Raw genomic sequence first — 12963 nt, 5'->3', positions numbered from 1 at the left:
CATGGCATCTCAAGACATTTGCCCTAAGTTACAGTTATGGAATTAGCTGGGCTCATAGAAAGCTGTTTCATTAAGTTTTGCTCTTATCCCATGGCATTAAGCAGGAGTGACCCCATTTTGGTCTAGTCTGGAGCTCTGGAGCTCAATCCCAGACAATGGGCTCCTTAAAATCTTATTTAACAATACCAGGACGACTCCCTTTTCTGGGACTTCCGATATTCCACAGACCAGTTATGTTTGTCTCCCTTCTGCTGGGAGCTCCTTACTTGTCTCTGTCTTCCATATACTTTCAGAATAGACAAATAAATAAATATTCTTTGCACATTACCTTCTGTTTTTTTCTTTTTTTATCTGTAGTGGGGCTTGCACTCAGGGCCTAGGCACTATCCTTAAGCTCTTTTGCTTATGGCTAGTACTCTACCGCTTTGAGCCACAATTCCATTTCCAGTTTTCTGGTGGTTAATAGGAGGTAGGAGTCTCATGGACTTTCCTGCCTGGGCTGGCTTTGAACCATGATCCTCAGATCTCAGCCAACTGAGTAGCTAGAATTACAGGCATGAGCTATTGGTGCCTGGCCTACTGTCTGTTTTGAAAGTGCTTTTATTTATCTGTATTTAGCTATGCTCATAATCATGTAAGAAGTTTTTTTTAAATAAAATGTTACAAGTAAATCAAATAATCTCTGTTGTTTTTTTTTTGAACAGTGCATCAGCAAACATACTGGCCCTGGGAAAATTCAGAAAATGTCTAAAGAGAGCGCCTTCCTAAGCAAGGAGCTTACAGTTAGTATGAAGAAATTGTATTTAACTGTTTTGTGGAATGGGAACTTCTTTGTACAAGTACTTAAAGATTAATAATAATAAATGTTAAAAAAAAGAAATTGTATTTAAAATTTTGTTTTTCTAAATATTATTTTCTAGATATTATTGGTACTGGAGGGGGAAGAACTGGTTAGGGGAGTTTGAGGGCCAGAAGGAACAATTCTCCCTCCACTTAGTTTTTTCTTCGGGGTTTGAACCGCTGGACGACATTAAAGTAGTTACTATTCAAAATATTGGAGTTTTCAACATCTTGAAGTTCTCCCAGGGTATTTGAAAAAACTCCTTTGTTCTTGTTTGTTTAATGCAGTCATTTACAGCTATAAACTACATTAGACCCACTTTCATTTTATTCTATAGGGCCTTGTATGTTCTATTTTTATATTCACCTAATTCTAGGAATTTAAAAAATTTCTCTTTTAATTCTTTGATGATCATACAAAGTATATTGTTCAGCATCCGTATATATGTGTGGACTTTCTGTAGTTTCTTTTATGGCTAACTTGTAGTTTTCTTTCTTTATGATCTAATAAAATATAAGAATTTATTTCAATTTTCTTATGATTTTTAAGCTTGTTTCATGCACTCAAACATGATCTATTTTAGAGAAATTTCTTTTTCTTTCTTTCTTTTTCTTTTCTTTTCTTTTTTTTTTTTTTGCCAGTCAGGGCCTGGGCACTGTCCCTGATATTCTTTTGCTCAAGGCTAGCACTCTACCATTTGAGCCACAGCACCCCCTTCCAGCTTTTTCTGTGTATTGTGGTACTGAGGAATAGAGCCCAGGGCTTCATGCATGCTAGGCAAGCACTCTACCATTGAGCCACAGTCCCAGCCCTATTTTACAGAAATTTCTGTGGGCAGCTAAAAAAGGCTGTATGTTTTGTAGGTTTTACATAGTAGATTCTAAACACTTCTGTTAAGTCTATTTGATGTGCAATGTCATTGAATTGTGAAGTGTTTTGTTGATTATTTTTTTGTCCTTAGGACTTTTAGGGGATGATAGTTACATTGGGGTCTATCTAGGCCCTTATGTCACATAGTGTTGTTTTATGAACATCGGTGTGCAAATATTCATTTTGTACACATTTATAATTGTTATATCTTCTTGATGGATTGTTACTTTTTTGGGGGGGGGGTTCCGGTCGTGGGGACTGAACTCTGGGCTTGGGCGCTGTCCCTCAGCTCTTCAGCTCAAGGCTAGTGCTCTACCACTTGAACCACAGCACCACTTCCAGCTTTTTTTCTTTTTGCTTATGTGGTGCTGAGGAATCGAACCCAGGGCCTCATGCATGCAAGGCAAGCGCTCTACCACTGAGCCACTTTCCCAGCCCTGGATTGTTACTTTTTTCTTTTGCCAGCCCTGGGGCTTGAACTCAGGGCCTGGGCACTGTCCCTGAGCTCTAAAGCTCAAGGCTAGCACTCTACCACTTAAGCCACAATGCCACTTCTGGTTTTCTAGTGGTTTATTGGAGATAAGAGTCTCATGGACTTTCCTGCCCTGGCTGGATGTGAACCATAATCCTCAGATCTCAGCCTCTTGAGTAGCTAGCATTACAGATGTGAGCCACCAGTGACTGACTCTTTGTTTTTTTTTTTTTTTTTTTTGTAATCTGCCCATGACTTTCAGCAAGAGCATCTTGACCAGTTGCTGGTGAACTTGAGAATGGAAGCGCTATACGTGAAGGAGAATTTTAACATCCGGTGGGTTGCCCAAACAGGATTTGTAGAAAACATCAACAACATCCTCAAAGAGTACAAGCAAAGCAGAGGCTTACTGGTAACTATGACTGTCTCCTATTTCACGTTCAGATCCAAAGTTAATGACATTTAGTGTTGGGTTATTTGAACTAATGAAGGTTCTTATCTTTTTCAAACATTGAACAAACATTGAACATTGAACTTTCTTACTTCAAGGTTTGGGTTTTTTTTGGTGTCTGTGCTAGGGCTTGAACTCAGGTACAATTGAGTGTTGTCCCTGAGATTTCTTGCTCAAGGTTGATACTCTACCATTTGAGCCATAGCTCTACTTCCAGCTTTTTGGCACTTAATTGGAGATAAGAGTCTCAAGTAGTTTCAAGTCTAGGCTGGCTTCAAATCATGATCCTCAAATCTCAGCCTCTTGGGCCAGTGAATGTAGCTCTGTGGTAGAGTACTTGCTAGCATGCATGAAGCCCTGAGTTCAATTCCGTAGTACCACGTAAGCAGAAAAAGCAGGAAGTGGCACTGTGGCTCAAGTGGTAGAGCACTAGCCTTTAGCAAAAAGAAGCTCAGGGTCAGTGCCAAGGCCCTGAGTTCACAAGCCCCAGGACTGGCAAAAAACAAGCAAAGAAACAAACAAAACCTCAGTCTTTTGGATAGCTAGGATTACAGGTGTAAGCCTGTTTCATTTCAAGTTCATGTTCAAGTTTGACAGCTTGTGGTCAGTTCTAGTTATCATACTAACCACAAAACATTACAGCTTTGCATTAAGTATCCATGAGAACTTAGGCACACTGAACATGGTAGTAAGCTCAAGGCTGACTGTAATAGACATATAAGAAATTGTAGGGGCTGGGAAGGTGGCTCAGTGATAGAGCGCTTGCCTTGCATGCCTGAAGCCCTGGGTTCGATTCCTCAGCACCACATAAGCAAAAAGAAAAGAGCCGGAAGTGGGGCTGTGGCTCAAGTGGTAGAGCGCTAGCCTTGAGCTGAAAAGCTGAGGGACAGTGCCCAGGCCCAGAGTTCAGGACCCACGACCGGACCCCCCCCCCCAAAAAAAAAGAAATTGCAGGTGCCTCTCTGGACAGCCAGTTTCAGAGCTGGGTAGAGCTGGATGTGTATATGGGAGTGGGTAGTCAGGAAGGAAACTGCCAGGAATGGGCTTGAACTCAAGACCTCTTAGTCTCACTTGGATTCTTTGCTTAAGGCTGGTACTCTGCCACTTCCAGCTTATCTGCTGGTTAATTGGAGGTAAGAATCTCTCATGACCTTTGAACCATGATCCTCAGATCTCACCCTTCTGAATAGCTAGAATTATAGATGTGAGCCAATAGTGCCCAGCTATAGGTATTCTTTTTTAAAAAAAGATTGACGAACAAGCATAGAGCCAGTGGCTCACGCCTGTAAAATCCTACCTACTCAGGAGGCTGAGATCTGAGGATCAAAATTCAGAGTCAGCCTGGGCAGAAAATTCCATGAGACTTTTATCTCCAATGAACCACCAGAAAATCAGAAGTGGCTCTGAGGCTCAAAGTGGTAGCTTGCTCTAGACATGAGAAAAAGAGCTCAGGGACAGTGTGAGTTCAAGCCCCACAACCAGAAGAAAAAAAATTCCTGTTGAATGAAATGAACTTGAACCAGCACATGAGTGCTGGGACTTTGAAGCAGACCCCTCCATGGCTGGGAAACACCCCTGTCTAGCGATGGAATGTGCAGAGCTCACACCAAGTTCCTTTTTCTTTTTTCAGCCAATCAAGATTTGTATTCTTGGTCCTCTTGCTGTAGGAAAGACCACAGTTGCCCAAGAGCTGTCCAAATACTACAAAGTGCCTCACATCCGAGTAAAGGAAGTGATTGCCGAAGCCATAGCCAAGCTGGTAACACTGCAAGTTCACTGGGGATTCTTTTCATATTTACAAAATGCTTTTCTAAGTCGTGTAATATACAGGCATTAGAATAATTATGCCAAAGATTCCTTTGGTTATTTGAGTTGGATTTTGTTGTTGTCCACTGGTTATGAACACCCAGAAGAACCCCATGGGCTTTCTCCCGGGTCGTGGATGAGTCTTTCCCAGCTTGTCCTTGAATTTTGGTCTGCCTGCAGCTCTCACTCAAAAGATATCTCGTCTTGGACTGGGATGGTGGCTTGCATGCCTGAGGCCCTGGGTTTGATTCCAGTACCACATAAGCAAAAAGAAAAAAGCCGGAAGTGGCGTTGTGGCTCAAGTGGTAGAGTGCTAGCCTTGAACTGAAGAGCTGAGGGACAGCGCCCAGGCCCAGAGTTCAGGCCCCACGACTGGACCCCCCCCCAAAAAAAAGATATCTCATCTTATCTCTGTTGACGAGAATGTTTTCAGTTTTTCAAAATTATCATATTGTTGTTATCTTGTTTCTCAGGATGATACACTGTTCACTGCTTTGTACTATTTTGCTGGGAATGGTAGATACTGAGGAACATTTCTATAAAGAAGTATTGTCTCTTTTTCTGTGTATGTGGATTGGACACACAATGGTTAAGCATGAGCTCTACCACTGAGCCATACCCCAAAATTGATTTCAATAAAGTGTGTAGAAATTTGATTTGTTTCTACTAAATGTGTTTCCTAAGTGAGATACAACCTAGTGTCTTAGCAAACTTCTAGCATTTGCATAGAAGTATATTTTTCTCCTACAAGCAGAGGTAGTGGCTTGCTAGCCAGGCTAGTGGCTCACTCCTGTAATCTACCTTCTCAGGATATTGGGACATAGAGGACTGTGGCTTGAAGCCAGCCTGGGCAGAAAAGTCTGCAGACTGTGCCTCTGCTTAACCAGCAAAAAGCCTGACTAGAGTCATGGGCTCAAGTGATAGAGCATCAGCCTAACAAAACTGAGCAAGTGCAAGGCCTGGAGTTTAAACCTGAGTACCAAAAAAGGAAAAGAAAACCGTTGAGGCTACCATCCATCTTTGTAGATATGCACATCCTGCAGACTTGCCTCCTGATGACTGATATTGGGTACATTCTGGATTTGGGCACCAGACTTCCCCTAGGATCTCTGGTCAGATGATCAGTGAGTAGTGAATCAATGCAAAACACTCTCCAATTTTAATATAGGAGTCCATCATTGCACCTAAGGACCCAGGAGAGGGAGAAGAAGAAGGTGAAGAGGAAGAAGAGGAGGAGAACGTGGAAGATGCTCAGGAACTCTTAGAAGGTGTCAAGGAAAGCATGGAGCAGAATGCAGGTAGCTCACTCAAGAATGCTGGTGGCTCACAGGAGCACAGGTAGCTCGCTGGGGAGTGCGGGCAGATCCCACAGCACCCTGCCATGTCCACCTGCTTCACAGGAGTTATTTTTTCAATCTGGTTATAAAGCACTAACTGGGCATGGTAGCTCACACCTGTAATCCTAGCTACTGGGTGGGAGGCAGAGATCCAGAGGATGGAGATTTGAGGCCAGCCCAAATAAAAAGTCAGACTCCTTCTTAATCAATAGAAAGCTGAGTGTGGTAGCTGTGTTGATCATTTGGCTAAACAGGAAGCATAAATAAAAGGGTTACAATCTGGGCTGGGAAGCTGGCTCAGTAGTAGAGAGCTTGCCTTGCATGCTGGAGGCCCTGGGTTCTATTCCTCAGCACCACATAAGCAAAAAAAGAAAAAAAGCTGGAAGTGGCGCTGTGGCTAAAGTGGTAGAGTGCTAGCCTTGAGCTGAAGAGCTGAGGGACAGTGCCCAAGCCCAGAGTTCAAGCCCCATGACCGGACCCAAAAAAAAAAAAAAAAAGGGTTACAATCTGGTCTGGCCCAGGCTAAACGCAAGACCTTATTCTAAAACTCACAAAAGCAAAATGGGTTTAGACATGGCGTTAGTGGTAGAACACTTGCAAGTGAGAGGCTCTTAGTTCAAACCTCAGTACTACCCCCCCCCAAACAAACAAAAAGCAAAGTACTACAGAAATTAAAGTAATAGCTAAAACAGTTCATGTGTAATGTCACCTCCTAGATAAATCCATTGTTAATGTTTTGGTGACTATCTGATACTTCCTGACATATTAAAAAAAAAAAAAAAAGCAAGCCGGGTGCCAGTGGCTCACACCTGTAATCTTAGCTACTCAGGAGGCTGAGATCTGAGATCGAGGTTCAAAGCCAGCCTGGTCAGGAAAGTCAGTGAAACTCTTTTTTTTTTGGGGGGGGGGGTCCGGTCATGGGGCCTGAACTCTGGGTCTGGGCGCTGTCCCTCAGCTCTTCAGCTCAAGGCTAGCGCTCTACCACTTGAGCCACAGCCCCACTTCCGGCTCTTTTCTTTTTGCTTATGGGGTGCTGAGGAATGGAACCCAGGGCCTCATGCATGCAAGGCAAGCGCTCTACCACTGAGCCACCTTCCCAGCCCCCAAGCTGTGAAATTCTTATCTCCAATTAAGCACCAGAAAAACAGAAGTGGTGCTGTGGCTCAAGTGGTAGAGCGCTGGCCTTGAGCTAAAGAGCTGAGGGACAGCGCCCAGGCCCAGAGTTCAGGCCCCATGACCAAATGAACCGCCCTCCCCACCCCCACACAAACAAAATCAAGTGATAAACCATGAAAAAATATTCTCTACCAGGATGACCTGGTTAATATCCTTAACACATGAAATATTCAGGCATTACTATTCAATCCTTAATAGAAGAAATGGATACGAGAGGAACTAGTTGGAGGGGGTTAGTGGAGCTAGCCGATGGCCGGCCAGCTGCACTGCACTCCACTGTCTCTGTCTGGTTCTATGTCTGCTCACTGAGCAGGGGGAAGGAGGGCGGGGTCTCTGCTCTTGGGAGGTAGGGCCCCTGGGCACAGGGGCTCCCAGGGACTGAGGCTCCCCGGTGGCTGTGGTTGCAACAATGAGAGGGCAGTTGCTGCTGCTGAAGCCCTTGATGAAAGTCTGAGTGGTCAGCCCCCAGTAGAGTGTGATAGAACAGACCTTTGGGCTCACTAAGTAGAAACAATGAAACACTGTGAAGAAGATATTCCAGAATTTTACTTTTAATAATGTTGCAAAGCCTGAGCCAAGGCCCACATTACTTATGGGAATCCAGCAAAAAAAACAGACACATCATACAAAGACGTCAATGTGCCTCAGAACTCACGTCCAAGGATCTTGAAAACATTTGAATCCTTAGTAGCTAGAAAGTCCAGGTATAGTAACGAAGCTGCAATTATTTGTTCAATCAACTGTCACCATTTTTGTGGTACTTGGGGTTGAACTTGGGGTTTTGCACGTGCTAGATAAATACTCTTAACTGCTAAGCTATACCTTCAGTTTATGTCCCTTTATTTATTTGTGTGTGACAGAGAGAAAGAGAGAGAATTGGTCTAGGACTTGAATTCAGGGACTCATGCTCTCATTTGCCTTTTTTACTTAAGGCTGGTGCTCCACCACTTGAGCCACAGCGCCACTTCTGGCTTTTTGCTGGCTGATTAGAGATAAGAGTCTCACAGCCTCTTCTGCCCAGTCTAGCTTTGAACTGTGGTCCTCAGATCTCAGCTTCTTGGGTAGCTAGGATTACAGGTGTGAGCCACCAGCATCCTGCCACAATTATCACTTTACACTCAAACTCTTCATTCATTCTGTCCCACCCTTGGATGAAATTCCCCTTAGGTCCCATAGAACCGTCAGGTGTTGAGCTTTGGAGCCTTCATTTATTTATGCTTTAAAAAATGTAGGGCTGGGGTTGGGAAGCAATGTGGCTTAATGGCTGAGTGCTTGCCTTGCATGCTTGAAGCCCTATGTTGATTCCTCAGTACCACATAAACAGAAAGTGGCACTGTGGCTCAAGTGGTAGAGTGCTAGCCTAGAGCAAAAGAAGCTCAGGGACAGTGCCCAGGCCCTGAGTTTAAGCCCCAGGACTAGCCCATAAAAATTTTTTTAAAAATCCAGGGCTGCTGGACGCCAGTGGCTTACACCTGTAATCCTAGCTACTCAGGAGGCTGAGATCTGAGGATCAGGGTTGGAAGCCAGGGATGGGGGGCATGGGCATAGGAAGGGAGGGAGGTTAGGGAGGGAGGTTGAGGGAGTCCTTGAGATTCTTATCTCCAATAAACTACTGAGAAAAAGCCAGAAAAGCAAAGAAGCTCTGGACCCAGGTCCAGAGTTCAAGACCCATGATGGACCAAAAAAAAAAAAGTTCAGTCAAATCTTCACACACTGGGTTTTGAACTGTGGTCTCTAAAGGAACAGGAAAATAGAAACCACTTCATATTTATACCTAGACAGTTGGGGTCTATCCTTTTTTTGGGGGGGGGTCCGGTCGTGGGCCTGAACTCTGGGCCTGGGCACTGTCCCTCAGCTCTTCAGCTCAAGGCTTTCACTCTACCACTTGAGCCACAGCGCCACTTCCGGCTTTTTTCTTTTTGCTTATGTGGTGCTGAGGAATGGAACCCAGGGCCTCAGGCATGCAAGGCAAGCGCTCTACTACTGAGCCACCTTCCCAGCCCAGTTGGGGCCTATCCTAAGCTAGTATTATTACCTGTGAGTCAGTGCCGAGGACCCTTTACCCCACAGTCTCTCCCCTCAGGCCTCTTAAGTACCTGTTTTCCTCTCCCTTTCTCTTCCCTTTTGTTGCTAGGTGTTTCTGATGAGCCAGTGTGGACAAGGGCCAGTGGAAATGGGACACACACACACACACAAAGAGGCATCTGAAGCTTAGTCAGCACACTGGGTATCAGGCCCTTCAGAGTCTCCCACAGAGACCCGCGCATTGCTTGCCCTGGAGCTCAGATGCTGACTGTCTTCTGGGGCCTGGGGAGACAGCCCCTGTCACTGTAATGCCTCCCATCTCCATTGCGCTCCTCTCCCCAGCTGCTCATCCATCTTAGTCAGCTGCCCCCAATGTCGCAAGAATCTAGACCAGAGGCTCTTAGGATTCTGACCATTTCTCAGGACCAGCTGCTTACTCCAAAACAAGCAAGCAACTGGTGGCTCATGCCTGTAATCCCAGCTCTTGAGATCTGAGGATTGATTCTAAGCCAGCCCAGATAGGGCAAGTCCATGAGACTCTTACCTCCAACTGACTATCCCCAAACCAGAAGTGGAGCTACAGCTCACGTGGTAGAGCCTTACCTTGAGCAAAAAAGCTCAAAGTTAGCACTTGGGCCCTTGAGTTCAAGGACCAGCAAGAAACAAAGAGAAGAGAGAAAGAGAAGGAGAAAGAGAGAAGAGAAGGACGATCACTGACGCAGAGCCCAGCAGAGAGCATTGCTGCCTCCCTGCCCCCCCCCCCCCCCCCCCCCCCTCCCCGAGAGCTTGACTGGAGAAGCCCCCCACCCCGAGCTGGACAGGCTAGAGGAGTGCTGGGAAGGAGGAAGTGATCTGCGGGGAAGGGGAAGTGTTCACAGGCAGTCATTCCGCTCCCCTCCTCCCTCACTTCTTTTATTTCTTCTCAAGTTTGTCCACACTTCTTCCCCTTTATGTTTACTGGAAACTAGATGTGGTCCTCAGTTATGTTTGAACAGCACAAGATCTTTGGACCCAGGGCCAGACAGGCGTCCAAGACACTGAGGGTGGAGATCATGCTCCTGCTCCCCAGCCTCGGGCAGTTTTACAGCCCTGCCTGGAGTAGCCTTCTTTCCTGCTCACCTCCCCACCTTCCTTCCCCTCCCGCCTCTGGCCCCCAACAACAGAGGGGGTGGCTTAGTTGTAGATTTCATGCTTGTCTTACATGTTTCAGCAGCATTGTGGAATCACTGATGGGCTAGTCTCCCCGTGCATCTGTGAGTTTGCAATTACAAAGGGAAAAAGTCTTGTAAATGCATCAGATTCCAGAATACCCATACGATGCATGAATGTTGGCGTGAAATCTGGACTTGGCATTATTTTTAACCATGTTTTAGTGATTATGAACATAGGTTACATTTTAAACATTGTTGCTATTTGAAAAGTAGACTTGAAGTGAAAAGGTAAAAAAAAGCAGAGCAAGATTTTAAAGGCTTGCCCTTAGGGCTGTGCTGATCCATGGAGGAGGGACTGGTTTGGAGGTTGCAAAGAAAGGGAAACTCCAGGTAGTTGATGTGGAGTTTAAGATAAACTCCACAGCATCCTGCTACCCCATTCATGGAAGCAATATGATGAATAGCCAAGGTATGAAATCACCCAAGTTCCTATCTACAGACTAACACACACACACACACACACACACACAGTAGAATATTAATTAATTAATTAATCAGTCATGGGGTTTAAACTCTGGACCTGGGCACTGTCCCTCAGCTCTTCAGCTTAAGGTGAGCATTCTACCACAGCACCACTTCCAGTTTTCTGGTGGTTAATTGGAGATAAGAGTCTCACAGATGTTCCTGCCTGGGCTGGCTTTGAACCATGATCCTCAGACCTCAGCCTTCTGAGTAGCTAGGATTATAGGTGTGAGCCACCCACACCCAGTTTTATTCAGTGTTTTGAAAGGAGGCTAGCTGGTTATACAAACTATCCCACCACTCAAGAAGCTGAGTGAGTCCCAGGCCAACTAACTACATAGTGAGTTTCTAACCTAAATCCAGCCACATGTGGTAGCTCACACCTATAATCCTAGCTACTCAGGAGGCTGAGATCTGAGGATCATGGTTCAAAGCCAGCCTGGGCAGGAAAGTCCGTGAGACTCTTATCTCCAATTAGTGATCAGAAAACCAGAAGTGGCGCTGTGTCTCAAAGTAGTACAATGGCTAGACTCTAGTGAAAGAAGTCCAGTTCTGTGTTCAAGCCCAAGGACTGACAAAAACAACAACAAAAAGGAAATTGTGATAGGAATAGGCCAGGAGGACATTATGCTAAGTGAAGTCAACCAGACATAAACACAGAAAAACCTCATTTGGAGTCACTTATATGTGGGGAATATTTTTAAAAGAGGTCAAATGGAATGAATCAGAAGATAAAGCAATGTTTACCATGGCGAGGATGGGGCATGGAGGATATAGATTGAAAAATACAGTTGAGCCTCAGTCAGAGGGCAACAGCAGCGGGTGGTCGTGGTGGTTATGTTCAGGGAGGCCTCAGTGGGCATGTGTGCTTGGCCCTTTGTGCACCTGGCCATGTATCTAGTTTAAAGTATTCTTTTTTTTTTTATTGTGAGGATACCGTACAGAAGAGTTACAATTACATGGGCTAGTTTAAAATATTCTATAAAAAACTTCCTCAGAGGTACACACATTCATTCTGAATCAAGCAGAAATGAAGGGCAAGCGTGATGCCTGAAATAAACCAGTGTGTGTGTGTGTGTGGTCCTTGGGCTTGAACTCAGGGCCTGAGCACTATCCCTGAGCTTTATTGCTCAAGGATAGAACTCTTATCACCTGAGCCTCAGACACTTTTTTGGAAGTTAATTTGGAGATAAGAATTTCAGGGACGTTCCTGCCTGAGCTGGCTTGGAACTGAGATCCTAAGGCCTCCTGAGTAGTAGCTAGGATTACAGGCATGAGCCACTGGCACCCAGCAAAGGAGTAAGTTTTAGAAAGTAGTACTTTACAGAGAAAACCCATCTTTGAATACTAGTGTGAATGCATGATATTTAATATTTTTGTTTTATATCTTGGCCACTCTTTGTTGTTGTTGTTAACCTGAGTGTTTGAACTTGGGTCTTTGTGCTTGCTAGATGGGCACTCAAGCACTTGGCCATTCCACCAGCCCCAGTTTGCTTTTCTTCTGTGCCACTACAAACATTACTGGGAAGCCATGTAAAGGTACTGCATAATGTTAGATAACACCTTTGATTGTATTTTTGTTTCAGCTATGATACTTAAATTTCTGAAAGATGCAATTTATTTTCCGAGTCCTTACTGACCATGTTAGGAGACAAGAGCGGTATTCTAATTCAGTCTGTTGACTGTCATTAAAAGTGGGATCAAAATGTGGCCCAAACCAGGAACCAGGGGCTTGCACCTATAATACTAGCTACTCATGAGCCTGCAATCTGGAGGACAGCAGTTCAAGGTCAGCCTGGACAGAAAAGCTTATGAGACCCTGTCTCCAAAATAACCAGCAAAAAGCAGGGCTGGAGGCATGACTCAAGTGGTAGAGTATGAACTGAGTAAGCACATAGGCCAGGTACCACTCAAAGAATAAAAGGTAGCTCCAAGTAGTTATATACTATATATACTTATACACTAGACTCCCTAATACCTAAAAGTGTAGTACAGACTCTGGTAGGAACGTTAGAGGTCAGTCTTTCAGACTTGGCACACTACCATTCCCTCTCTGTCTGCCTTAGGCAAGGTCAGATGGGTAGCATCCCGGCACACAGTGGCTTAGGGTTATAGCAGAATGATGGACCTTGAAATGGGGTTGCATCACACCACCACTTACCCACACCAGTGGAACAAAGGCCTGCTTCCAGCCTCTCCCAGAAACTTCCAGGAACCAACTCTGAGTAGGGCCTGGAGTAGGAACCGCCCAAGGGACAAAGGTCAACACACACACACACACACACACACACACACACACACACACACACACA

At 45.0% G+C, this 12963-nt stretch overlaps 1 protein-coding gene across 1 annotated transcript in view; it reads left to right on the top strand.

Annotated features, from left to right (window-relative positions):
* Positions 1 to 12963, top strand: part of Ak7 (adenylate kinase 7) — a 71249-nt gene that overhangs the window by 43097 nt on the left and 15189 nt on the right. Inside the window, exons 10-13 of the mRNA XM_013013169.1 lie at positions 705 to 782; positions 2446 to 2595; positions 4265 to 4393; positions 5609 to 5738. Of these exons, the coding sequence (XP_012868623.1) occupies positions 705 to 782; positions 2446 to 2595; positions 4265 to 4393; positions 5609 to 5738 (487 nt within the window). The remainder of the gene's footprint in view (positions 1 to 704; positions 783 to 2445; positions 2596 to 4264; positions 4394 to 5608; positions 5739 to 12963) is intronic.

This window comes from Dipodomys ordii, unplaced genomic scaffold (genome assembly GCF_000151885.1).
Source record: "Dipodomys ordii isolate 6190 unplaced genomic scaffold, Dord_2.0 Scaffold2, whole genome shotgun sequence".
NCBI classification, from domain to species: domain Eukaryota; kingdom Metazoa; phylum Chordata; class Mammalia; order Rodentia; family Heteromyidae; genus Dipodomys; species Dipodomys ordii.
Note: the sequence above shows the minus strand (reverse complement) of the source record. Positions and strands in the feature narration are given on the sequence as shown.